The 24,623-nt window shown below is 47.2% G+C and overlaps 9 protein-coding genes across 9 annotated transcripts; 6 read left to right on the forward strand and 3 right to left on the reverse strand.

Moving 5' to 3' along the window:
- The first annotated feature begins 17 nt into the window (after positions 1–17).
- Positions 18–2,558, forward strand: F4822DRAFT_402996 (P-loop containing nucleoside triphosphate hydrolase protein). Its single transcript, XM_051458077.1, has 2 exons — positions 18–1,030; positions 1,085–2,558. The coding sequence occupies exons 1-2, from the start codon at positions 378–380 to the stop codon at positions 2,211–2,213; spliced, it is 1,782 nt and encodes a 593-aa protein (XP_051314274.1). The 5' UTR covers positions 18–377; the 3' UTR covers positions 2,214–2,558.
- F4822DRAFT_402997 (cytochrome c oxidase subunit IV) lies at positions 2,559–3,978 on the reverse strand. The gene is made up of 3 exons (XM_051458078.1): positions 3,545–3,978; positions 3,142–3,335; positions 2,559–3,088 (listed from the first exon to the last, which is right to left on the reverse strand). The coding sequence occupies exons 1-3, from the start codon at positions 3,780–3,782 to the stop codon at positions 3,005–3,007; spliced, it is 516 nt and encodes a 171-aa protein (XP_051314275.1). The 5' UTR covers positions 3,783–3,978; the 3' UTR covers positions 2,559–3,004.
- A 262-nt stretch (positions 3,979–4,240) lies between these two features.
- F4822DRAFT_402999 (uncharacterized protein) lies at positions 4,241–5,146 on the reverse strand. Its single transcript, XM_051458079.1, has 2 exons — positions 4,949–5,146; positions 4,241–4,887 (listed from the first exon to the last, which is right to left on the reverse strand). The coding sequence occupies exons 1-2, from the start codon at positions 5,010–5,012 to the stop codon at positions 4,739–4,741; spliced, it is 213 nt and encodes a 70-aa protein (XP_051314276.1). The 5' UTR covers positions 5,013–5,146; the 3' UTR covers positions 4,241–4,738.
- A 116-nt stretch (positions 5,147–5,262) lies between these two features.
- F4822DRAFT_403000 (Mus7/MMS22 family-domain-containing protein) lies at positions 5,263–12,397 on the forward strand. Its single transcript, XM_051458080.1, has 6 exons — positions 5,263–10,029; positions 10,081–10,253; positions 10,311–10,481; positions 10,531–10,665; positions 10,715–10,895; positions 10,946–12,397. Exons 1-6 carry the CDS (start codon positions 5,430–5,432, stop codon positions 12,181–12,183), a joined length of 6,498 nt encoding a protein of 2,165 aa, XP_051314277.1. The 5' UTR covers positions 5,263–5,429; the 3' UTR covers positions 12,184–12,397.
- A 130-nt stretch (positions 12,398–12,527) lies between these two features.
- F4822DRAFT_248342 (AAA-domain-containing protein) lies at positions 12,528–15,860 on the forward strand. The gene has a single exon (XM_051454397.1). It carries the CDS (start codon positions 12,614–12,616, stop codon positions 15,713–15,715), a length of 3,102 nt encoding a protein of 1,033 aa, XP_051314278.1. The 5' UTR covers positions 12,528–12,613; the 3' UTR covers positions 15,716–15,860.
- F4822DRAFT_443440 (uncharacterized protein) lies at positions 15,861–17,403 on the forward strand (the record flags this gene model as incomplete). The annotated part of the gene is made up of 2 exons (XM_051463113.1): positions 15,861–16,515; positions 16,560–17,403. The coding sequence occupies exons 1-2, from the start codon at positions 16,343–16,345 to the stop codon at positions 17,401–17,403; spliced, it is 1,017 nt and encodes a 338-aa protein (XP_051314279.1). The 5' UTR covers positions 15,861–16,342.
- A 1,079-nt stretch (positions 17,404–18,482) lies between these two features.
- Positions 18,483–20,365, forward strand: F4822DRAFT_403002 (uncharacterized protein). Its single transcript, XM_051458081.1, has one exon. It carries the CDS (start codon positions 19,096–19,098, stop codon positions 19,909–19,911), a length of 816 nt encoding a protein of 271 aa, XP_051314280.1. The 5' UTR covers positions 18,483–19,095; the 3' UTR covers positions 19,912–20,365.
- Positions 20,366–20,824: 459 nt separating this feature from the next.
- On the forward strand, positions 20,825–23,063 carry F4822DRAFT_248367 (cytochrome P450). Its single transcript, XM_051454398.1, has 5 exons — positions 20,825–21,259; positions 21,319–21,536; positions 21,592–21,871; positions 21,934–22,820; positions 22,878–23,063. Exons 1-5 carry the CDS (start codon positions 21,058–21,060, stop codon positions 22,947–22,949), a joined length of 1,659 nt encoding a protein of 552 aa, XP_051314281.1. The 5' UTR covers positions 20,825–21,057; the 3' UTR covers positions 22,950–23,063.
- F4822DRAFT_248378 (alcohol dehydrogenase zinc-binding domain protein) lies at positions 23,027–24,491 on the reverse strand. Its single transcript, XM_051454399.1, has one exon. It carries the CDS (start codon positions 24,158–24,160, stop codon positions 23,177–23,179), a length of 984 nt encoding a protein of 327 aa, XP_051314282.1. The 5' UTR covers positions 24,161–24,491; the 3' UTR covers positions 23,027–23,176.
- Between the last annotated feature and the right edge of the window lie 132 nt (positions 24,492–24,623).

The following is a 24,623-nucleotide window of genomic DNA, read 5'->3' on the forward strand; positions in this document are numbered from 1 at the left end:
TTGACCGGGATTAATCCCCCAAAGCTCACCTGTTGGATCACTGCTGTAAGATCTCGCTCAGGCGACTTGCGCAACTTAACTCCGATACAGGAGCAACAACTTTTGCCTACGATGCTTTAGATTGCGACTTCAACAAAGACAACGGGTTGAAACGGATGAAACAAATCTAATTATTGTATTCTTACTTTTTCTACGGCTCGTCCAAGACATATACTATTCTCGGAAGATAACTACTTAGATTAAATTGACTCAAATCCGCTCTTCCATCCCTTGGTAAGCAGATCACTCGTTCAACCTCCGCCTCCATGTGGACAGTCATATTATACTCTTTGCAGTAATTGCTATTAGTTGGGAGGGTCGCCTCAAGCAGCGCCAATATGAGGTCGGTCCTCGCAAGACGTAGGACATTACATCTTACTCCGAGACACTTCTGCCGAGCCATATCGACTTCTACCCTTCTCCGCACCACCTCGAGACGCTCTAACGACTTCAACTCGGGCTTTACTAGCAGCTATGATCCAAACGCGGAAGAGGGGCGAGGCCCTATGTTCACTAAGAACACCTTCGGCGTGCCACAATTCTACCCTCGGGACCTCAAGAAACGAGTCGACGAATACGTAGTTGGACAAGACCGAGCGAAGAAAACGATATCATCCGTCGTATTTAACCATTACCAAAATGTGAGGCGGCGGCAATACCAAGAAGAGAGGGAAAGGAAACGGGATGAAAAACTCATGAGGCAGGCTATCGCTCGGGATAGAAATGCTCGGGAGAGGGATATGCATCCCGTTGAAGGTTGGAATCATCCGACACCAATGTCTGAGCGGTATCGCGCTGATGACTTTTCTGAAGACGAATTCCCTGGGCATAATGATTCCATACAAGATATGCACCAGAGTTGGCAACATATCGAACAGAAAGTTGATTTCTACATACCTGAAGATACCAGTCGGATACCACCTGTTAAAATTGACAAGAGCAATTTACTGTTAATAGGTCCAACTGGTGTCGGGAAAACGTATATACTCGAGTAGGTTGTTCCCGAATGCTGACATATCCACACCGCCTAACTAAGCCATTCTAGAACACTGAGCAAGAAGATCAACGTTCCCTTCACGATATGCGATTGCAACTCCTTCACTCAAGCCGGCTATATAGGCCAAGACGTCGAAACCTGTATCGAACGATTGTTAATCGAATCCAACTACGATATTAGGGCTACCGAACAAGGGATAGTAGTCCTCGACGAGTTCGATAAGATCGCGAAACGCGAGACTATGAACGGGAGAGACGTGGGTGGTGAGGGTGTACAACAGGCATTGCTGAAGCTAGTCGAGGGGACAAAAGTCACCGTCAACGTCAAGGATAACCGCTCCTCGTCTTCTCGTTCCGCGAGCCCTATCACTACGAATTATACCGGCCCGGGTTCTTCATCCTCTACCTCGGGTCCCCAACCTACACCACCACCGACTGGAAAGGTCGACCAATACACAATTGACACGAGCAACATACTGTTCGTGATGTGTGGTGCCTTTGTTGGCCTTGATAAAACGATACTTAACCGAGTATCCAAGTCCACAATGGGCTTCGGCTCTGAACTCCGTAGCAAGTCTACATCAGGGAACAAACCAGACCTCCCACCAGAACTATTCAACCACCTTCCTCACCGTCCCCCGAACGCCGAAGACACCTCGAGTCTCACGGCGCTTGACCTAGCAACACCCGAAGATTTACAAATGTTCGGATTTATCCCGGAGCTTATTGGCCGTGTTCACAATATTGTAGCGCTATCACCACTCTCGCGATCAGATCTCCTGCGCATCTTAACAGAACCCCGCAACTCTCTAGTAGCGCAGTACACGGCGTTATTCCAGACTTACCCCTCCAACTTATTCTTCACGCAAAAGTCACTGCAAGCCATTGCAGAACGGGCTGAGCGCGCGAAGACAGGCGCTCGAGGTCTCAAGATGGAGATGGAGCGCGTATTAGCTGAGGCCATGTTCGATGCCCCCACGCACTACGTTCTCGTGACTGAGAAGGCCGTACGTGGTGAGGAGAAAGTTGGATACTGGGGCAAAGACGGCAGACTCGAGGTCGAGAGACTGATCCGCGAAGAGGATCGTCTGGCTGCCGTATCGGGTCAAGACGATTACGGTAAGGAGGTTGTCAGTAGCCTGGGTCAGTACCGCGAAGCGGGGCAAAGTGGTGCTTGATTTGTGTATGGGATTTGGGTTTGCTGTGGTTTAGGGTTATACTGTATGGATGGTGTTTATAGGGATAGGGCGTTTCTGGAATCGGGCACATAAGCGTATGCATTTTTATGGAATTGGTGGGGTATTGGGGATGATGGTCTGGTATAAACAATTACCTGGGACTATCTAGCGGGCTATATATACCTGTATCTGGGTTATACATCTATCAATGCCAAGCGAAGGTGGTCTACGCAATGTTCCAGCGTGAGTAGAAGCGTGAACATATAGACCATACTACGATCTAATTCGACCCGTCTACTTAGAGCTGTATAGCTGTCCGCTATAAAATATAATGAATGATAAGGCTTAGATGATTTGAGAATGCTGTAGAATGGATGCTAGACATAACTATTCAATGCGAACAAGAGTTTTTAGAACGGCATAGAAGGGGTTTGTTTCCTCTTGTACATATTTACAACGCCAGGAGCGAATCTGGCCGACCAAGCTTTGCTTTCTCCCGGGGCAACGTCCCAGCTTATATTACGTGAGCTTTTCTTATATGGACCGGGTCCCCAGGTTTGCAAATGCTCTTCTGTTATCTCTTGATCATCGAATCGTTTTGGGATTGATATAGCCAACGCGCCTTTCTCCTTCCCGCCCACTACTCCATTCCACTCTAAGTTTTGCTTTTTCGTCTGGGTTTGTTGTTTTTGTACATGGGGGTTTAATGCCTTGCACTGCGGTTCTCTAACGACAAAGGGAAAATGAAGTGAGATATAAGTAGGCTTCGTAGGATATTAGGGGGATGGGCTTTAGTGCTTGGGCGGCGACTGTACCATGCCCTTGCCTTCGTAGCCTTCGGATGAGACACCGGTGAGGGGTTCGGCGCGTTGGCCCTGTTGTCATACATTAGCTGGAGCGGTTTTATAAAGTGGAAGATGGGTCCTACTTTGAGGAATTCGTTCGACGCTTCCTGGTATTCCCGAGTCATGGTGCTGGGAGGGGGGCCGGCGAATGTTCGCATCGAGGCGAAGACGACAAAGCTGGCGAAGATGCCGATCGCGGTGTATAGAGCGACCTTGCGTCCCTCATCGGGAGGGGCCGTGGCACGGGGGCCGTGAGGGCCGAAGGCGATCCAGTAGGCTGTTGATTGTCAGTTCGTGATGTCTTCAAATACATGATTCGTGAATGGCCAGATGGAACATTGAGGATCCACTCTCGGCTCCAGGGGTGTGTGTTGTCTGTAGAAGCAATTCCCAACTCCAAGACCTCAATAACAAATGAAGTTTCCCGTAATCCGTAACCCGATATTATGCAGTGATAGGCCGAGGTTCTGTAAATTTTTTACATACCGGCCTTCTTCTCTTGAACAGTGAGCTCGGCCCAGTTCTCCTTCATCCGGTCTCGCAGGGCCATCCATAGCTCGGCCTGCTCGGTTTGCGGTAGACCTTCCCATCGCTTCTCAATGTTGGCTAGAGTAGGGTTCGAGATGGCATGCGTAGAGGCAAAGGCGCGGGGGACTATGGCGGTAGAGGTTCTGCTGGCCCGGAGAGCGCCGCGCAGGAGCGAGGTAGTGGGTGTGCGCATCATCGTGAATTTATGGCCTCGACGGGAAGAAAAAACAGATGAGAAAAACAATTGTCGGGTTAATCGATCGGAGGAGTGGAGATTATGGCCAATTGAGGCGGTCGCGAGGCCTACTGGACGTGGAGTAGGATCGTGGGAAAGTTGTTGTTGGCTGACGGCGGTTGTTGTTGGGTATTTCGTTTTTCGGCTGTCTAGTTCAATTGAGAGTCTTTTTTTCGATTGAGGTCAGTTAGTCGTATGATTGTGGTGGGCCAATTGGAGGAGCTGCTTTATGCCTCAGGCACCTTTTCCACCTGTAAATTCCAAGTTTGGCACCTGTGCCAAGCGCCATAGCTTCTGTTAAAGACCCACACGGTTAATATTCGGACCAAGGTTACCAGGTACGACGTCACACATTTGGATTACATAATCTGATGCAAGAGACTCGGATTCGATAATGTTTCGAAGGTTAACATAATGAGCGTTGGTTAATATTTTTATTTTTATTTCATTTGAAGCGAAATATTTGCTAGATGAACTTCTATTTGAATAGATTTCTCCAGCTATAATTGAAAATACTCTGTATTATCAAGACATTGTCGTTCAATGATATATGCTCGTTTCGTAACTTGATCGTTGAGACTCCCGATCCCATAAGCTATAGAATAAGCCAGACACATAGCGTATACCCCAAAGTATGTACATGCTAATGGTCATGGCTAGAGGGTAAGTAATGGTACGGCGCCCATGCTGCCATCTCGACCAAAACCGGTGCCGCAAACCATATTTGGAGGCACAATCGGCACAGATTGGATTTTAAGTCCGTAAGTGGTAATGTCAGGTACGTAGGGATGAGTTTTCGAGGCCCTTCTAGTCCACCTGGGACAGTTAAATACCATCGAAACCCAGATTCATAAAGACCTTAAAGAGGCTTCAGCATTATCCTTCATTAATCGCTCCAATACAGTGTCGACTCAAAGCTAACGATTCAGCGAAGTATTCCCATTTGATGATTTTTGTTGGCCGAAATCATCTGAATGAATCGTCTTATCGGGTTGCTGTCCATTCTGTGTTATAGGTTCGGATTCCTTTTGTTGTTCCTTCAATGCAGGACTGAAGGCATAATAACCTGCATGAGTTTAGCACGACTGAGAACAAATCAATTGTGCATTTTGTGGCAAATTACATACCATTCCATATTCCCAAGGCTACAGCGAGACTTATAGGAATAACTTTGCGACCGAGTGAACTCATTATTGATGAAATCACTATTGGTGATAAGATGATGGTGAAGGAGTTGACCGGCGTGATTGAATCTTTCTTGATATTTCTTAAAGAATCAATTATTTTATAATACTTTTAATCAAATTGAGATAGCTATGGCCGGGGGTATGTAGGTATCGAGTCGAAGTAGCAGCGATTGTGACCCCTGTAATTTCCCCACCAAAATTCAGATCTAGCCCACCCAGGCGGTACGTTTAACGGTGCGGGTAAACTTTACGCGTTTAAGTGCATCTAAAACGCGTCGATGCTTTTGTTCACGCAGTACATATGCACATCATTCATTCAGAATTTAAACTAATACCACATTTATCCCTCTACATCTACTCAAATGCGCGACATGATCGAATCTTTCCTTTTCACATTTTAGGGAAATGCATTTAAGGCCCAATGGCAAAGTGGAAGGAGCTTGGAGAGGTGCCAGATTCGGATGACGAAAGCGGCTTCGATAGTAGCCAAGAAGAATCTCAACATGAAGATCTCCCAAGGCAGCTAATCGACGATGATATCGAAGATGCAGTCACCACAGAAGAATCAACGATCCAGAACAAAACTATTTGGGATATACCCTTATCATCTCAAACCTCCGGAAGAGAACCCGACATAAATCAGAGTTCGGCTCAACAACCACTGCCGCTGTTATCCGATGCGCCCGTTACACCAGAAACTGTTCAGCCACCTCCCGATTCATCCCCTCTTTCGTCGCCAATACTTGATCCCATTGACCTCCCTACCGATATTCCAGATATCCAAGAAATACCGACGAAAATCGCTGCAACAAGCGGCGCAGAATTAATTCAATCCGAACCACGAGATGTTTTTCCTCCTGTTTCACCAGCACGGTTCACCAGCACGGTTTTCGAAGTGGGGGATATCTTCGACGATGATGATGACGATGCTACACCGCGGGCGAGCCGACTTGGACGTTCATTGAGGCCGCGAAAACCGATTCAAGAACACCCATACCTACTAGAAAGCGCCCAATATTCCAAAACCCTCAAATCCCACGGTGTACGACCTTTGCGTGTACAAATTGAAGAAGCAGCACGGAGGAGACAAGAAGAAGATTCGCAGGAGCAAGATTATGAAGAAGAGAGCCAATCAACCACACAAGGAATTGTTCACGAAGATTCGGGAGAGAGCCAGGGAATTCAGCGTCTTGGTTTACTCAATGATACTGACGACGAAGATCCATTAGCGAGAGATCCCTCTCCACCTCCTGAGCCTAGAGAGGCTTCATCCAACATCTTGCCAAGCAGCTCACAAATTGACGAAGATGAATTCCCTGACCCAGCCGATATACATAAATGGAAATTTGGGAAGCGTTCAACCACCGCTACCAAAAGGCAGGCTTCGCCCAAGGCTTCCAAGAAACAAAAAATTCCGAGGTTACACCAACCCGTTAGATTTGCGAGAGAAGCGTCGCCGGCGGTTAACCCCGACAGCATCTTTGATAGCATCTTCGATATCCCTCCATCCCCTCCTCAAACTAGCCCTAACTTTCTCGATATTACACCTGTTCCTGCCATCACACGTTCTAATCCTATCACTACACTCACACCAAAACCAAGCAGTACTGTATCGTCACGAGTCCAAAGCCCTGCTCCGGCGAATCGAAATACCAATATGGTCGACCTCACTATGGCTGACGATGAGACCGGTAGTGAACAAGGCGCAGGCTCAAGTAGTGAATCCGAGGGCGATGCTGAAAAACTACGGGCGTCTATGAGGAGAAGGATGCGGGGCGTATTGCCAGCATCATGGCTCCGGCTTGATCAACACGGTGCTCGCCAGAAAAATGCTAAGCCTGTTCCTCAACGGAGCCCGGAACGTTCTCCGGAACGGACTCAGAGGAAAGGAGTAGCCCAACGCCGACAAATATCGCCTAAACCTAGCCGAGATGCTGCCCTGTTCTTAGACGATTCGGATGACGATATGACTTTACGAGTTGACGACTTTAATGAGCTTGATAACAGCGATGGAAATTTCCCTATTTTTGAAGACGACGCTGGTTCTGTCGTCGAAGATGACCAGATCGATTATATGCTTCCCGGGAACAAGAGAGCTAGCACAGACACGGATGGAATAGGACGACCCAAAAAACGAAGAAAAAGTCAACAGACGACATTCAAAGGTCAACCGGGGCAGCCTAAGCGGCAACAGAGGATAACTGGACTTCTTAACAGGACCAAGAGCACAACTTCCCAATCAAGTGTTAAAAGACGTGCGAAGAGTAGCGTTGCTGGAGGACGCCGAGCGAAGGACCTTGATAGAATACCGGCTGCATCCACGCCGCCTCGACTTAGTATCGTGGATGTTATCGAGCCAAATGCGCCTCCTTTTCTTCGTATAGCTGCTCGGGCGGCAAATAAAAGGCGTGACCAGGGCCGGTCAAGTCCTTCGAGGAAGCACATTGCGTTAGGGACGCGTAAAGACAACATCGATGCTGCCGGTGTCCTTAGAGATTGGAAAAAGGGCCGTATCCAACCAAGAATTTCTTCTAAACCCCCATCCAAAACTCAAACAGAGTTACCACAACCCCTTCGTTCTCTATCGCATAATTCCGTCGTCCAACCTATCACCACAAACTCGAAGTCACGACCTCGTCAAAGTATGCCTCAAAGTCGTTTCTTACAGTCTCGGCGAATGGTAAAACAGGCAAGCATCGATGATTTTGTGTCTCTTGAAACTGAAGTTCCATCTACACGCGACCAAGAAGATTCCGCGATTCACTTACCTAAGCGCTCTCAAATTGGACGGACGAAATCTTACAATGCGACTTCTAGGCCTGCACAGTTGGAAATGACTGGTGAAAAGGTCGGGCGACACGCCTTTGATGCACGAAAAAGAGCTCTCGATGCATTGTATCGAAAATCGCGTAGGGTGTTACCCGCTCCAGCAAGTATGGGGCTTGAACGGCTTGTAGAGGAACAAGTACGCGTTGAAAAGCCTAGTGAAGACCTATCATCAAATGATCGGCATGGATCCGTTGAACCGGCGCCAATTCGAAGACGATTGACATCCCGAAAAAAAATCCGGCCTCAACATTTGGATACCACTGCTCCTCAGTATACACATGCCAATGACCCTCTACCACGCGAAGAGAGCCCCCCAACTATTATTGTTGAAGTGACGCAAAATCCAGAGTCGGCGGGCAAATTGTTAGGACTTGGCCCATTTGGCACTCATTATACTCAACACTTTGAGGTATTCCCACTAGACATTGGTGTTTTCTTCCACGAAAGCACCCTGCTTGGAAGCGGCCGGCTAGCCAGAGCGCTAGATGAGAAATCCCAAGATGTGCTACGTCGCCCACGAGGTCGCGACACGTTCGTTCTTGACGAGAAAACGCTCCGGTGGGGTCAGTGGGATGAGCAAACCTCGTCAGAGTTGGGCATTGTTTTTGACTGGATTGCGGACTATCTTTATGCAGATTCTCCCGATTCCGTCGACAACAGCAGTAATAACCCAATACAGGCCGCAGACTTTGTATTGAATTATCTGCAGGACCACGTGAGCTTTCAAAGTGAAGAAAGCGAGAAACACTTCGCGGGTCGAACTTTGGAGATCCTTCAAAGCTTTGCGCAACGTCTGGAGACACTGCCCCACCAATCTCAAGGTGGATCGAGGGCTTTTGTTGATGTCTTAGGCCGCACCCTAGTCATCTCACTTCAGATCTTGTGCATTTGTCGTAATCTCTACCAGCTATCGGAAACATTTCAGCTCGAAGAAGTGTTGAAGAAAATAGCTAAGAGAACAGCTCGTGAGCTACTTGAAACAGAACTTGTAGAGATCCGAAGTCTTTATTATGATCTCCAACGCATGTCCTTCCGCGAAAAAGGCATTCGCAATGAGCATTACTCGATGATCTGCTGGGTCATACTCATTCGAGTTCTAGAGGAATCGCGTATCCCTCGATCCGGATTTTGGGACGTGGTGTCTTCCGTCATGTTGAAAACAGACATAAATTCTATCAACGATGCACACACTTTCGAGCGAACTTGGTACGATCTATTTACTTTACTCCCACTGGGTGAGTTTGACAGCACCGGTGTTGTTATTCCGGGTATCAGACATACCACTCCGTTGGAAGGTTGGGTCTTACCGCAAAAGCTACTTAGACGCGTTTTCCAGCTTTATGAAAGCAATTCGCGACAAGGGCCAAGTTTCAATGACTACTGCCGGGGTGTTGTTAGTCGTTGTCATTACCTTGTGGAACAGTGGGGGTGGCGGAAATCCAATGCCATAATAGGGACTATTTTCGACTTCTTTGCTGCTCGAGGCCTATCTCATTTACGAAATGAAGAGGTTTACAAATCACCAGATTTCTTAGAGCATCTTGCGGAGTCCCCTTCCCTATCCATCACACCGGAAGATAAATGCTTTCATATCTTCTTAAAACTCTTGACTTTGTCCATTCAGCGCCTGGAGAAATATGGCTTGACCAAGGACACTAGAAATCTGGTGGCTAGGGTACTACCTAACCACAACCGGCAATATGATAAGGAGAAAGATATTCACGAAAGTGATTTAGCAGCTTTGCGAAATCATTACGATCTTCTATGCGCGCTTTTCTGGGTTGCGCCAGCGAATCTACGGCCTTCAGTGCAGACTATTGAAAAACTGATAGTACCAGGTAGTTCTCACAAAGAGGCTTGTTTAATGAGCTTGCGAGCCTGGAGTCAATTGTCACGATTCGTAATATCATCAGACGAAGACAATGCCACATACAAACCCTTTGCTGATTGGCAAAAGAACATATTCCAACAGGCGATGGAACAATACATATCAGCCGAGTCGGATATTCAACAGCAACTGTCTGCAATGTCCAAGGATGCGTCCAGGAGCATCAGTCGAGATATGGTGAACGCTGTTGTGAAATTGAACAGGAAAAGCGCAATGGATGTGATACACTTTTCCATGAAGGGTTTCCTGAGCGTTATTCGACTTGCCCCAACGCTTAGCGCTGTGTCATTTGCCTTGAACCATTGTATGTCCAATTCCCCAACCTGCCTTTAAGTCTCCTGCTAACTTTACCAAGACCAATTGGATCAAGTGTTTACACGATTTCCTTTCTCGTCCGCAGATTTCGACTGGAGTAGCTTGCGGGCTGCTTTGGATATCGCTGATCATTATGTCACCCGGATTGAGAATTTCTTAAAACAGGGTCCAGCGAACGCCGATCACTCCTGGCATGGAGAGGATGCGATTATGGTTAGTTCCCAAATACTCACAAAACGAATTCTTGCATATTAACAGCCGATTGTGTAGCTCCTCGAACGTAAGATGGCAATCCCTTTCTTCTCCATGACACGTGGTGTCATTGGGGTGGAATTCAAGGACAGTGCGCTTGGCCCTACGAGTGACCGTTCTATATGTATGGAACAAGCCATATTGCTTGCGGGACGACAGGCAGCACGGTTAATCCATGCCCGATTATTGGTGAGTACCCTTGATAAAGATACATTATAAAAGCTAATGTGTCATTCAGCGTGTTTCTCAATTCTTTGTAACCGGAAGATACAATATATTTCAAGATATGCTAAAAGGGGTCACTTCACCTTCGCGGAAGTACCGTGCTTTGTTCTTCGCCATGCTGATTGAGCAGGGCGTGGACGATTTCAAGGTTTGAATCTCTTTATCTCTCGAGTTGAGCATCGCTAATTTTGTTAAAGGACTTGTATGGGACAATACTTGAACTATTTTTGATAGAAATTGTCAAGCCTCTGAGCTTCGTTGCTTACGAAAATCGGCTCGCCCTAGCGATTAAACGACACGGTAACCCCTATTTAAGGGATGCAGTCGTAGAAATCGGCAACAGCCCTGACTACAATTCAAACAGGGATTTGTTCAGCCGTAAGTATTTTCTACTCAATTGCTTTTACCTATTACTAACGTTTGGCTAGATACGGTCTCTGTAATGCGCAAGACGTTGCGGTTTTCGGAGTTAAGTCAGAAGCAGCAACTACAATCGGAGTTCTCGAAAGCTTTGAAAAGTGTAATGGATCAGATGAAGCTTGATCTGAAGTCTGTCACACTAGATTCCCGCGAACACGCAGATCACATCGAATTCGTCCGATCAACTGTCACCATGATCAGGTCGCAAGATATCTGTCCAGTCGACTCGTATTTCTATCAGATCAGTCGAGAATATTCCCCTTCTAGTCAAGATCCACGCCTGCAGATAGCAGGTATCCTATCATGGGGGCTCAAACTCGAAGAAGGTGATACCAAAGCAGTATCCGGGCTCTTCTATCTGCTGTTTCCTAATTTTAAGCTTGCACTTGCAAATGGTAAACTCGCGGAAGAACGTGCCATCATCCAACAAGGAATGAAGAACCCTCATGTTTTCTCTTTCATGCTAAGCAGAATGTTCCCTGCAATCATCCACGCCGCACTTCGGTCCCCCAAGGGATGGATACTATTAGATACTTACGTCGACGCTTTCGATGCGTGGCTCTCAACTCCCGCTATCCACAGAGTCATTGGAAAAGAGGATGTTGCTGGGACTTTGATGCTTTTAGAATCTGTTTTGGCCGGCATTGACCACCTTCAAAACCTTGACATCGCTGACCTACAATCCGAGCACGTCTATATCCTGATTCAAATCACACGTCTTCTTAATCTGCTTTCGCCGTCATTCACAGCCTACTTGTTCAAGGACCCAAATTCTCAGTTGGCAATCGACATTACGGAAGGGATCGACTCATTTACGGACTTTACGAGACAGGCCGGTGGCTATCTATCCACTCTTCTCAAACGACCAGGTCGCAAGGCTAGCTCAGATTTAGGGGATACAATCACGATAGACCCGATTAGGCTATTCGGGGGACTGCAGAGGCTTGGTATGACTCTGTCGGAAAACAACGAACACGTCGACAGATTTTCAAACCATATCATCCGGGACATTAATGATAATTGGGTTTCGGATGCTTCAAGTATCAGTGTTAGAGGTCCCTCCAGAGCGCAAGGCCAGCACTCAACCCAATCCGGACAAGGGACTCCACTTCCAAAGTGGAGCGAGAGGAAGCTCGTCGAAAATCTTAATGCGCAGCTTCGGGAATGGAATTATACCAATGATTTAAAGGAAACGAAGATGACTTCCAAGTCAGGGGGTTTATCACTCTATGAGTTTTTGCTTTAGTACATGGTCGCATTCAGCGTGGAGTTCAGGGGGTGGTATCGGGTAGTGTTAAAAGGACTTTGGATCCAACTTCATACTCGCGTATGCAATACCCATTACTATATTTTTAGAAAGCAAAATGAATTAAACCTGATAAGGGGAATACTGAAATGCCCAGTGAAGACTTGAACCGATACTTCCCATATATATGGAATATTACATAATCAACATGCCCCTATTTATAAAGTATTTCGTAATCATACTCGGTGAAGTCTCGGTGAAGTAGCTTATCGATACAAAGCAAACAAATAAGAAAAAACGCTTGGACCACGATGAAATTCGGAATTTTTTTCTGACGTCGGTCAACTTTCAAAATTTCCTCCGCCGCTTTTCTTCTTGCAAGACCGCAAGTCATGCATTCGCCCGCTCACGCCGAGCGCCAATTCTCCGAATGCATACTTTGTCGCTACGTGCCTTTCGCTCGGCAGCACTCGGTCTTCGGAAACAGCCTTCTCTGGCGACGACGACCGGTCGATTGTTCCACGTCTCGGCGAGGGTTCGAGCTGCGGCGGCTGATGATAATGATGGAAGTAATAAACCGGATAGAGAGAATGGAAATGGGGAAAATGTGGACGAGAATATATTTGGAGAGAATGCGGCTACGGCGAACGGAGAGAGTCAGGGGAGGAAGAAACCTGGGAGTAATGGTTCCTTGAGGTCGCGCACCCTGCGGAATAGAAAACCTGAGGAGTTGCCCCCGGTCCCGGTGCCGAAGGCGTTTCTTGATAATGCGATTGCTCGGTTCGAGGATATACGAGACGGTGTTGGTTTGGATTGTATTCATGAGAAGGATGCGCGCGTCAAGCTGGAGGATACGTTGTACCAATCCCCGGAATGGATTTGGGATGAGCTTATGACCTCTATATTCGATGTGACGGCTTGGAGTGAGGAAACTCTTAACGAGGCCCTTGGCAGTCTTACGGAAGATCCGGATCATAAGCCTCTTCACAAAAAGGGCGATATCCTAGCCGCTGCGGCGCTCTGGAGGGCTGTTCTGTCGGTCCGGGAGGCTTACGGGGAAGAGGCCGCGGATAAACTGCTAGAACACAACTCGATATCGAGTAGTAGCGATCTACTAGCCGCTCTCACTTATGGAAAGGTTCTTGTTGGCAAAGATCAGTCGCCGATACAGCACAGCCAAGTCAAGCAAATACTAGACGCTACGCTAAATGATTCTTCTCTAGGGGAGTCTACTGTGAATTGGTTTGAGGAGGACTTAATCGAAGAGATCATAGCCTCTGTCAACGCTGATCTCATAGTGCCGGCCCCGAAGAACGTGAAGCTTGCCGAGCTACGGCGACCAGTCACCATCTTCAATATGGCTGATTACTCCGGGTTTACAGTATCCCGTGAAATTGTGCGACATGTCGCTGCTAGGTTAGAAGCCGATGTTCTACATCTGAAAGCTAGTGACATTGCACAAATCGTTGGGAGTTATCTAGGCCAAGATTCTGTGAGGGCACCCGGTGCTATGTCACAACTGGGTTACAAAGCTGCGGAGATCAATGGGAGATTAAAACCACATCGAGCCACCTATGAAGATGGCGGTTATCCAGAAGATATAGGAGCACCTTATACAATCGTTATGCGCGATGAAAGGCTAAGAAAAGATAACAAGAGGTATATATCCCTGATGGATGACTTCTTAAACGGATCAGCCCGAGGGAAGAATGACGAACTCTGGGAGGATCTAAAAGTCAACACGGCTCTAGAGGAACTCATCCATTCCGCCGATTCCGAGTCTACCGAACAGAGACCAATCATCGTTCATGTTGATGACTTCAACGCCATGAATACCGAATTAGATTGCGGGGCCACAGTAATAGGCAAGATTCGGAAACTCGTCGATGGCCTTTGGTCGGACGGTCGAAAAATCGCTCTCATTGGTTCATGTTCTAGCAAATTTGCACCGAGGCCCTATACAACCGGCTTAAAAGAGCTCGACTTGACGGAGCGATTAATAAACTTACGTATGGTTTGTCTTCGATTAGATACCGATCAGAAGGCTCGAGGTTTCATGGCAAAAACGGCGGCGAAAGTGCTCCAGCGTGAAATGTACGAAAAGAAGGACTTTATAAAAGAGAACGAGAGGAATATTGTACGAGTACTAACATCAATGATCGAACCTCCGTCCGAAGCCACCGTAATGACTACCGGTGAAATGGGACTCAGCCAAATAGACCTTAGAAAACTACCCAGCTCTTGGACTAATGGTGTTTTACCGCTCGCTAAAGTGTACCGTATCGTAACCACGATGATAGGTCATTCCAAGAATCTAACTGATGTATACGACATCAAGTCAATAGAAAAGGCTGCTGAGATGACCAAGAAACTCGAGCAACCGGTAGTGAAGCACCATGAAGCCAGCCATACCGAAGATAAGAGCGAACGAAGAGCGCCTCAAGACATGTTCGACGCGCGCAGGCTTAATCCATCTGAAGAAAATTACGAAGAGAGACTCGAGTCGGGTCTGGTAAATGCGGAAGATATCCGCACTACATTTAAGGACGTCCATGCGCCGAAGGAGACAATTGAGTCGGTCAAGATGCTCACTACTCTTTCCTTAATCCGCCCCGAAGCCTTTTCTTATGGTGTCCTCGCCACAGAGAGGATTCCAGGGTGTCTCCTATACGGTCCTCCGGGAACGGGAAAGACGCTACTAGCGAAGGCGGTGGCTAAGGAGAGCGGGGCGAACATGATCGAGATCAGCGGCGCCAGTATCAACAATAAATATGTTGGTGAAAGTGAGAAGAGCGTGCGAGCCCTATTTCAACTTGCTAAAATGAAGGAGCCGTTAGTCATCTTCATCGATGAGGCAGACGCGCTACTAGGCGCGCGGGGTAGGAGGGATCTAGGTGCAAGGCGCGAGACTATCAACCAGTTCCTACGAGAGTGGGATGGTATGGACAAGACAAAGGCATTCATAATGGTAGCAACGAATCGCCCCTTTGACCTCGACGAGGCCGTATTACGTCGCCTGCCCCGAAAACTTTTGATCGACTTGCCCTTAGAGCAAGACCGTGCGGCTATACTTAGGATACACCTAAAGGACGAAATCCTTGATGAAACAACGGTATCAATTGAGGATATCGCCAAGCGCACACCACTATACTCCGGTTCAGACCTGAAGAATGTCTGCGTAGCCGCGGCAATGGCAGCAGTTAAAGAAGAGTTAGAGTTGGAAGAACAACAAACCAAGGAAGGACAAGAAGAGAGCAGTAATAATAGTAATACAACCAGCCCGAAGAGACGAATACTCGCAGGCCGCCATTTCGACAAGGCTCTCCAAGAAATTGGAGCTAGCGTGTCGGAGGACATGGCGACGCTAACAGCGATCCGCAAATTCGACGAGAAATACGGAGATAACGTCGGAGGAGCAGGTGGACGCCGCCGAAAGAGGAAGGGTATGGGTTTTGAGCTCGCGGCTGATGCTGCGGCGGCGAATGATGCGGATGCTGAGGCTAGAGGGGCTAGGGTTAGGAGTGATCGGTGATCACTACCTACATCATGCCAAGCTAAGTCTTGCCGTCATGCTCTTGGTTGTACTATACTACTAGTATTTGAGTGATAGAATACAACGAGCTATGACTATAGTTATGGCTATGGCCATGGTCGATTAGGTAATGTGCATACCTTTTGTGTCATGTCTTTTTTTGACTAATCCTTCTACCTCCCTACGTATCTTAAAGTCAATGCCCTCAGTTTGCCCTTTCTACTCTCATTTTGTGTTGGCCCCTATCCCTCGACCGCCTTTCTACTTCGAGTGAAGTATCATTGGTTGTATGTCGTGTAACTATCATGCAGTCTCATCTCACATCCTTGATTCCACCCTATTTTGCGTCGTGTCTAATAAGCCGGGCAACTCGACGTGGCAGCAGGCGACCTATCACAGTCGAATTTCAAGGCCTCGCATAACAGACTTCCACCCTATTAATTATGTACCTCTCTACATCGCTGCTTTAAGCGGTGGCTGCTACCAGCCGTTGCGGGAGAAATAGAGACTATCCCCCATCTACCGTATCTGCTTGCTTTCCCACCTTTCTACACTGAATTATCCGTACAGCAAGCCTTAGTCACCGCCAAAATCCCTCGCCGCTTCAACTCAGACAGCCCTTCCAGGATGTCGGACTACCTTGGGACGTTCGACTTCGACGCCTTTTCGGCCCCTAACGAGTATACATTCGACTTCAGCGCCCTGGATAGTACCTACCCCATTGGCCAAGAGCCGCAGCCTTCCGTCGTCGACTTCAACCAATCGCTGCCGCCTGTTGCTACTGTAGCCACTGTGGAACCGTGAGGGGTTTTTTTTTTAACACTTGCTAACAAAAAGGGTGAAGGACGACTGTTAATCCCGCTACTGCTCAGGGTCGCTTTGAGTACCATCCTATGACTGCACAAGCGCCCGAAAATTCCAGGAGCCTCAAGAATAAGCAGCACAGCCCACATGCATCCGACCACTACCCCATTCAGATGCTCCCCCCATTCGCATGTGTTGAATGCAATAAGGAGTTCGGAACTCGGCAAGAACTGAACAAACATGCCGAAACCAAACAACATAGATGCTGCCAGTGTTCATGCGAAGCACTATTTGCACGTACCGATGCACTGGATCGCCATTGTTCCTACTTCGGCAAGGATAACCAAGATTTTCCTTGTAGATTTTGCAAAAATCATCGTGGCAGTCACAGCTTCCGCCGACGCGATCATCTTGTTCAACACCTTCGTGGGTATCATAAATTCGACCAAGAGGAGGTCAGAAAAGCATCACCAAGAGAAAGGCGTGGAGGCACATTCCAGGGTTGTTGCCCATATCCCTATTGCGAACTCCACAGAGATGAGGAATTAACATTTCTCCAAAACCCTTTTCAGAAGCCGTCGGAATACAGCAAGCACCTAAAGGATTTCCACAAAGTCACACCATTCCCATGCCCCGTATCTGAATGTGAACGAACCGGTCCTAAAGGGTACATCTCCGGGAAAGGTCTTGAGAAGCACTTGATTCAACAACACTCAGAGGATACGCAGTCTCTGGCAAGACTCCGCGAAGAACTTCAGCACACACATCGCTCTTGCCCTACTTGTGGTAGGAATGATATGCCTCTAGCAGAATTCAATCTTCACGTTCGCATTTTCCATCGAGGCCAGGCCCACCAGACAGGCTTACAAGAAGCCGACATCTGAGAGACGATATTCGGCAGAGCAAGCAGTTCACGTCTAACATAATCCTTCTATATTCTCTTCGCCGTTTATTTGGTCTTGTTTATTTCAACTCACCATTTTGTCGAATGGACTCTTAGCTTCGAGGATACTTTGTGGGGTTGTCCCCATTGTTGGGGTGCGAAACATTACGTCTGAACACAACGATATCAGATATGCTTGTATTTTCCTCTGTTAGGGACAGGGTATGGTTTGATCCGATGGTTTGATTTACGTCGCAGACATTCGTTTGGTTGATTTAAATGTATGCAGTTACGAAGAACCGAAAAAAAAACCAACTTCTTTCCCTCCTTTAACATCACCAGTTCAAGCCCTCTAACGCAGAAATTGTACCCGTCTAAGAATGCGTTGTAGTTCCCCAGCCGATAACATAGGTATCACGATACATAGTCATATCTAGATACTTCCAAGGTCTAGGTTAGGCGACATTCGTGGTACCGTCGTCGCTTGTATAATTCTTGCGGCCACTCTTGGTAGCGTCGCGAGAACTTCCGTATCGTGCCCAAGCGCGGTGGCGCTAGAACGGCGAGGATTAGCCATCGGCCGTCCCCTGCCAGCATGGAGCCCACCTGCTGGAGAAAGCGTCCCGAACGATCCACTGTCTCGAGGAATGATAGAGGTTGATTTATATAATATTATTGTCCCGGATAGTTTAGATACCTACCTATCCAGGCAAGTAGATATTGTAGGTGAGCTAAATACAGCTGGCTTATGAAGTACTGCTCCAGGTGGTCCAGGAATTGAAGTTCCAGATTTGCAACTACGACGTTAAGAGTGACGGTTGCTTGTATATTTATCAAGTCTACGTTGTGGTGTGGCTAGCCGATCAAAGCTTCCAGCCTCTGTAGCTAACCTGTACGTTCTTAGAGCGAAGCGAATAGTTTCTTAGAATGCTATTAAATTTGAGCCAACACGTCACACTCAGCGAGATACACAGGTACCTAAGTGCCTGGCACTTAGGTACTTTGGTATTATGTTGTGTAACCTGAGCCCTGATTCGACCCTATTCTGCAGAGGATTAGTGTGTTAATCCAACTCACTACCTTGAATCCTACAACATTACCTGAATATTCTATCCATTTACACATCTACATACCACCCAAAAGAACTCACAAGAAAATATACCATCGCTCTCTAACCTATTCGTCTAGACTTTTCTCGCATTGCTCATCTCAACCCTGAATAACTTGATAGCCAAACCAGAGAGCCGCTTTGAAGATGTCAAATTACGACTGCTCTGACCTCCCTGACCTCCTAGGAACTGATGTGGGCTTGTCGGATTCCGATTTTAATTGTAACGTCGTGAATAACTACAACTCCAACCTCTGCGTTGACGACGAGCATTACTCTGAATTCAGACCCTTCGTAGGTGCTGATGAGTATGGCTTCGACCCGAACCTAGTTTTGGGTGACAATGAGGATACCATCTACTCTGACGACACGTGCAACACGCTTTCGATTGGCCAAGACCAGGGCTCTACCGACGCATCGCTGCCATTTGACCGCCCTTTGGAACGGTAAGGTTTTTTTTTTTTATACACGCTAACAAAAAGGGTGTGTGCGTTCAGCAGATTTTCCAGACCCACTCACACAGTCGTGACCCAATGTAATAATTATGGGGATTCGACTACCCAGGTACCCCAAGTCAACTTTAATATGGGGCTTGAGAACCAATACAATGGCCTACATACGCCTGGCAATTATAAAGTTCGGGGACCTTCTACATACATATGTGCAGAATGCCGTGAGCCGTTCGAGCAGCGCTATAAACTTGATTATCACGCCTCCGAGCAAAGGCATCAACCGTTCGGATGTTCATGTGGCAAGACATTTTCACGAATCGACAGTTTGACTCGTCATTGCGCATCATTCTGCAAGGGCGGTAATTTGTTTCCTTGCAAATATTGTAAGGCTTATCGTGGCAACCATAGTTTTACCCGACGCGATCATCTTGTTCAGCATCTTGGTGGGTATCACAAATTCAGCCCCGAGGAAATCGAGGAGGTCTGTCCTAAAACCAGACAAGCAATATCATGGAAGGTACTCCGGCAGCGCTGTCCGTATCCTGAATGCGACTCTCTTAGGGACGAAGCGTCTCGGGGTTTACGAGCGCCATTTCCAAAGCAGTCGGATTACAGCGCCCATCTGAGAGACGTTCACAAGGTTACACCATTCCCGTGTCCTGTGTCCGGATGTGAGCGAGTCGGTGCCAAGGGGTACGTGGCTGGGAGTGGCCTTATAGGGTATTTATCACAGGTGCACCCGGCCGATCCACAGGCATTGCTGAAATTTCGCAACGACCTCCGGAATTTCAAAGGTCCGGAATTTCAAAGGCTTGTGCGATGTTTGCAGCATGTGCTTTTATTCTATAGCGGATTCAAATCTGCATGTTCGTGTCTGTCGGCCGAATTAATCGCGCCCATGAAGTATTGGTTCGACACTATACTGGAAAGATGGTCTGCTGTTAAGTAGATGACTTCATGGTCTGGTTCGAGTCGATGTGGATAGGAGATAGTGATCTAAGGCGCCGTGTCAGACTACGTGCCAGCGGTGGATGGATCAAGATCAGGGGCTTCGGTAGGCAATCGCACGCATTTAGTTCTCAAGCAAGATTGCCGCCGCCCTGCTTTCCTCATTGGCTCGTTCTAGAGTTTCTCTTTTCGATTCTCCCGTTCACAACGTTGATTGATTTTTAGCTCTTTGGGTGTCTCGTGCTGGTCTCTGTACTGGGGTATCAATCATTTTGCCTAGACATATTGGGATTGGGTTTATTGTTGAGTTTTCTCTCTTGGGGATTGGAGATTGGTGCTGGCTGTTAGGTATTCACAGTTCATTCGTTTGGTTGATTCAAATGTATAATCACAAAAAAATACCAACTTCTTTCCCTCCTTTGACACTACTAATTTAAACCATTTCATATATTCGACCTAGAATGCATTGCTAGCTGATAAGCTACCTACCTAAGTAGTAGGCTGGTGAGTCGCTGTTCTCTAGCACTAGACGGTATACTTATAGCACACTAGACCCCTAAAAATTAGCCCAACCTAGGTACATAAGTAATCAGGGACATACCCAATGATAAACCCCCTTAACTTTTCACCTTCCATTTCAATCGTTGATATATTTATTAATAACTTGCGCTAGCAACATGAAGCCATAGTCAATGGAGTATACATACACAAATACTTAACGCTTGTATTTGTATAACCCTAACTACCTAGGTAGGGATGGAATTAATAGATGCTCTATAAAGCCGAGCATATCTCCATTGTCCGATTCGCTCAATCCTTGCTGTTGTTCAATAGCGCTAAAAGCATCCCTGTTTCGGTCTTTTAGAGGGGATATGATGATTAGAAATGGCCTAGCCAGGATACGTTACGCTGTTGGGGGCGCAGCACTACATCGCTATGGAATAGCTACGTATCCCTTTATCTTGGTATTGTTCGGAGGGGCTGGGTTTTCTATCCCTTGACTTGTCGTGGTATATACCAACACACCTAGGCAATTCAATTATTCCTTCTACCTTCTAGAGTATCTCTAACGATCCAGTCCATGACATTTCGTGTTCTAATTCCTTTCCTATTAGCGGAGTCCGACTTGGAAATGGAATAATACAATATGGCAACCTTTTTGACGAGTCCCATTCAGGGGTTCGTGGTGGCTTTCCTGCTCGTCGTTGTGACTTACTTCTATAGTAAATTGCACTATAAGCGGTTCAAGCAGAATGCCCACATCCCTCAGCACCCTCCCTCTCTCCTTTGGGGACATCTCGCTATTTTTGACAAATTTTCCAAACAAGGTGCAGCGGATCGTCATCCAGGTGGGTATCCATGGCAAGATGATGATTATCAAAGCTTGGTTAGTAACGGTGAAATTCAGATGCAATTTTTGCCCAGATGCGTCAAGCATTAGGGCAGCCGCCGATCATGGTGGTGGACAATTGGCCCATTGTCCCACCTATGGTAATAATCGCAAGTCATGAGGTTGCCGAGCAAGTATCGAAGCCTTCGAAGGAGTTTCAGTATAGTGTGCCGAAGTCTCCATCAACGACCAATTTAGTCAACTTGATTGGGCCAAATTCTATCTTGAACAAGCAAGTAGGCATATAATCTAATAACAACCATTTGCTGGCGAAACTAATGCAGGACTCAGAACGAGGAATGGAAGGCAATCCGTAAAAGATTCAACCCAGGCTTTGCTCCCCAGCATTTGATGACGCTCTTGCCGGTTATCGTGGAAAAATCTATGCTTTATCTAGAAGCCATTGATCGATCTGTCGCTACAGGGGAGGCGTTCGCACTCGAGCAAGCCACGACAAATTTAACATTTGACATTATTGGTGCCGTGGCCATGAATGAAGATATGGGTGCTCAGCACCCAGACCCGACCCAGCAGGGCCAGCTCGTGCGCATGTACAAGGAACTAATCAGGAGTAAGTCCCTACATTAGTAGGTAATTATCTAGGGGGGGCAAGTACTAACAGCCAATCCATAGCATATGCGGACGATAAGCTCTCATTACCATGGTGGTTAATACCTCGAGTTCACCTCAAACGCCGCAAACTTGGAAATCGCATCTCGGAGGAATTAAGAGCTATCGTGCGACGCAATTTCGGCGAGATGAATGCTAAATCGAACCCTGGTAAATCGCGGAATAGATCCCGAACCGTCTTGGCGCTCAGTTTACAAGATATTAACACACTTACGCCCGAAATTTTGGAAGAAACGTGTGATCAGTTAAAAACTTTCCTATTTGCTGGCCACGATACGACAAGTAGTGCTATCCTCTGGAGTGTCTACGAACTCTCTCGAACTCCCCATGCTCTGAAAGCAGTACGCGATGAACTAGACCAACTCTTCGGCCCCGGAGCTGCTCACGACCCTGCTATTGTTCGCGAGAAACTCCTAGCTCCGGGAGGTGATGAGATTGTGCATCGCATGACTTATATCTCCGCGGTTCTAAAAGAAGTCCTTAGATTATATCCCCCAGCGGGTTCTATTCGCTTAGCGAAGGCTAAATCAGGACTGATTGTGACTACTTCGCAGGGTGAATATGATCTCAGTGGTGTATGGCTATATTTGAATCATACTATTATTGGTCGTGACCCGGCTGTGTTTGGGGACACTGCAGATGCCTTTGTGCCGGAGCGTTGGCTTCAATCTGAGGGTGTTCCGGCTAGTGCATACAGACCGTTTGAAAGAGGTCCGAGAAATTGTATTGGGCAAGAATTGGCGGTTATTGAGGCGCGCATCATCATTGCTTTACTGGCGGGTCGGTTCGAGTTCACTAAAGTTGGTTGCGGTGAAACCGAGTTAGGCAAAGATGGTAAGCCGATAATTGATGATAATGGTCAATTCAAGGTAAAGTCGGAAATGTATTCAGTAAGTACCGAAAATTCTGCGCTGCCAATATATTTTTCCCCTCTGACGGTTTTTTAGACGATTGCGATCACTGCTAAGCCAGTTGATGGGATGGTGGTGAAGGTGAAGTTAGCGCCCACAACTCGCTGAAAGGCGGTAATGTCTAGGCCTAGGTTGGTACCCAGGTATTATCACTACGAATATACCGGACCCCCTAAGCTTAAAGACAACGTATGACACATTTGTGTATATACCGGCGGATTAAGGACTTCGAGAATATACGGTAAGGATTCTTGGTTTATTTTTTCGAGTACATATACCTAGGTATCTACAAGTGAGTTATTGTTATGAGCTTCGCTACGGGTAACTCATTCCCATCAATGCTTAACAACAATTTTACCACCAGCATCATGCGAATCCAACATCTTATGTGCACTATGAATATCCCCGTACTCAAATACCTTTGCAGGCTTCGCATCCCATACTCCATTCTCAATCTTCCGCACGATATCCTGCAGCGGGATAGCTGATAAGGGAAAATCAGGTGTACCGAGGACTTTACTATGGAACAAACTGAAATGAACACCAGATTCCATCTGCACCATAGGATTAAAATCCTCCACCGGCGCCAGTCCACCTAACCAGCCAGCTTGCAGCATGCGTCCTCCTGTACGGGTCAGTCGGATAGACTCCAGTAGAACACGATTTCCCACAAGATTCAACGTCTTATCGAAGCGCCGGGTCTGAAGCTGCTGATCGAGGCCAGACTGTTCAAGAACAGCGTCCGTAGCACCCATACCTCGGAGCCACTCAAGCCTTTCTTCTCGCCGCGTAGTCGCCGTAACTAAAGCACTGGCATCAGCAGCTAAATTCAGCGCAGCCTGGCCAATCGTACTCGTCGCACCACGGATCAGTAGCGTCTCTCCCCGCTGTAAATCCAGAACAGTGAATAAGCACGACCACGCCGTACAATACACCTCAGGCAACGCAGCAAGCTCCTCCCAAGGCAATTTTGTATCCTCAATTAAAATAACATTCTCAACCGGCACAGTAACAAATTCACCGTAACTCCCTGGTCGACTTCTACCCAATCCTCCCATCACCCCCGCTACCTTAGCACCGACGGGGAACTCGCCCCCAGGACAAGTTTCAACGATACCGACGCATTCGAGACCTGTAATGGGGTTCCATTCGTCCCATTCACCCTTGCGCATGTGCATCTCGGCGTGGTTGACGCCGAAGGCGCGGACGTGGATTAGTGCTTCGCCTAGGATGGGGGTGGACTTGGGGACGGTTGTGTAGGAGAGGACTTCCGGGCCGCCGAAGGTGGGGATCGTTATTGCTTTCATGGCCTCTGACATTGTGTTGGATTCCAGTACCTAGGTATGGTATTTAGGGAGGTGTTTAAGGGGGTTTTTATAGAAGGGGGGTTCTGTAACTTTGGGGTAGGTGTTGTGGAGTGGGATGTTGGTGATTCCTGAGTGCTTGGATCTGGCTTTATATAACCTTTCTAGTTTCTACGACTTGATAATTCGAGAACTATTTTAATAAGCATTGTTTCTCTCTTGTATCTGTAATGAAGTGACAGATATTCTTGATTTCGTCGTTTTGTCGTTGTCAAAAATGCAGTATCTTTTATGACTCTTTTACAGAAGGGCGCGCTGCATGGTGCTGACTAACCGTGCGTACTCAGCTGCCCCTGAAAAGAAAATACAGGCGAGAAAGATGAAATCCAATGCCTAATATAGCTAACCTATAGTTATATGTTACCGAATGCGGATGAATTGATCGTATATCTCGGCGATTCAAGTTTAACGAATGGGA

The sequence above is a fragment of the Hypoxylon trugodes genome, assembly GCF_022578975.1.
Source record: "Hypoxylon trugodes strain CBS 135444 unplaced genomic scaffold F4822scaffold_5, whole genome shotgun sequence".
Classification (NCBI taxonomy): Eukaryota; Fungi; Ascomycota; class Sordariomycetes; order Xylariales; family Hypoxylaceae; genus Hypoxylon; species Hypoxylon trugodes.

What these genes read in the sequence shown, in the direction of transcription:
- F4822DRAFT_248378 (XM_051454399.1), bottom strand. Translation starts at nt 24,160, where the DNA reads ATGTCAGAGGCCATGAAAGCAATAACGATCCCCACCTTCGGCGGCCCG.
- F4822DRAFT_402997 (XM_051458078.1), bottom strand. Translation starts at nt 3,782, where the DNA reads ATGATGCGCACACCCACTACCTCGCTCCTGCGCGGCGCTCTCCGGGCC. An exon ending in TGTTCAAGAGAAGAAGGCCG is followed by an intron (nt 3,336 to 3,544) that starts GTATGTAAAAAA and finishes GACAATCAACAG; the next exon opens with CCTACTGGATCGCCTTCGGC. An exon ending in CGTCGAACGAATTCCTCAAA is followed by an intron (nt 3,089 to 3,141) that starts GTAGGACCCATC and finishes GTATGACAACAG; the next exon opens with GGCCAACGCGCCGAACCCCT.
- F4822DRAFT_402996 (XM_051458077.1), top strand. Translation starts at nt 378, where the DNA reads ATGAGGTCGGTCCTCGCAAGACGTAGGACATTACATCTTACTCCGAGA. An exon ending in GGGAAAACGTATATACTCGA is followed by an intron (nt 1,031 to 1,084) that starts GTAGGTTGTTCC and finishes AAGCCATTCTAG; the next exon opens with AACACTGAGCAAGAAGATCA.
- F4822DRAFT_248367 (XM_051454398.1), top strand. Translation starts at nt 21,058, where the DNA reads ATGGCAACCTTTTTGACGAGTCCCATTCAGGGGTTCGTGGTGGCTTTC. An exon ending in ATTCTATCTTGAACAAGCAA is followed by an intron (nt 21,537 to 21,591) that starts GTAGGCATATAA and finishes TGCAGGACTCAG; the next exon opens with AACGAGGAATGGAAGGCAAT. An exon ending in TAAAGTCGGAAATGTATTCA is followed by an intron (nt 22,821 to 22,877) that starts GTAAGTACCGAA and finishes ACGGTTTTTTAG; the next exon opens with ACGATTGCGATCACTGCTAA.
- F4822DRAFT_403000 (XM_051458080.1), top strand. Translation starts at nt 5,430, where the DNA reads ATGGCAAAGTGGAAGGAGCTTGGAGAGGTGCCAGATTCGGATGACGAA. An exon ending in TAATCCATGCCCGATTATTG is followed by an intron (nt 10,482 to 10,530) that starts GTGAGTACCCTT and finishes TGTGTCATTCAG; the next exon opens with CGTGTTTCTCAATTCTTTGT. An exon ending in AAACAGGGATTTGTTCAGCC is followed by an intron (nt 10,896 to 10,945) that starts GTAAGTATTTTC and finishes ACGTTTGGCTAG; the next exon opens with ATACGGTCTCTGTAATGCGC.
- F4822DRAFT_402999 (XM_051458079.1), bottom strand. Translation starts at nt 5,012, where the DNA reads ATGAGTTCACTCGGTCGCAAAGTTATTCCTATAAGTCTCGCTGTAGCC. An exon ending in AGCCTTGGGAATATGGAATG is followed by an intron (nt 4,888 to 4,948) that starts GTATGTAATTTG and finishes AAACTCATGCAG; the next exon opens with GTTATTATGCCTTCAGTCCT.
- F4822DRAFT_248342 (XM_051454397.1), top strand. Translation starts at nt 12,614, where the DNA reads ATGCATACTTTGTCGCTACGTGCCTTTCGCTCGGCAGCACTCGGTCTT.
- F4822DRAFT_403002 (XM_051458081.1), top strand. Translation starts at nt 19,096, where the DNA reads ATGGGGCTTGAGAACCAATACAATGGCCTACATACGCCTGGCAATTAT.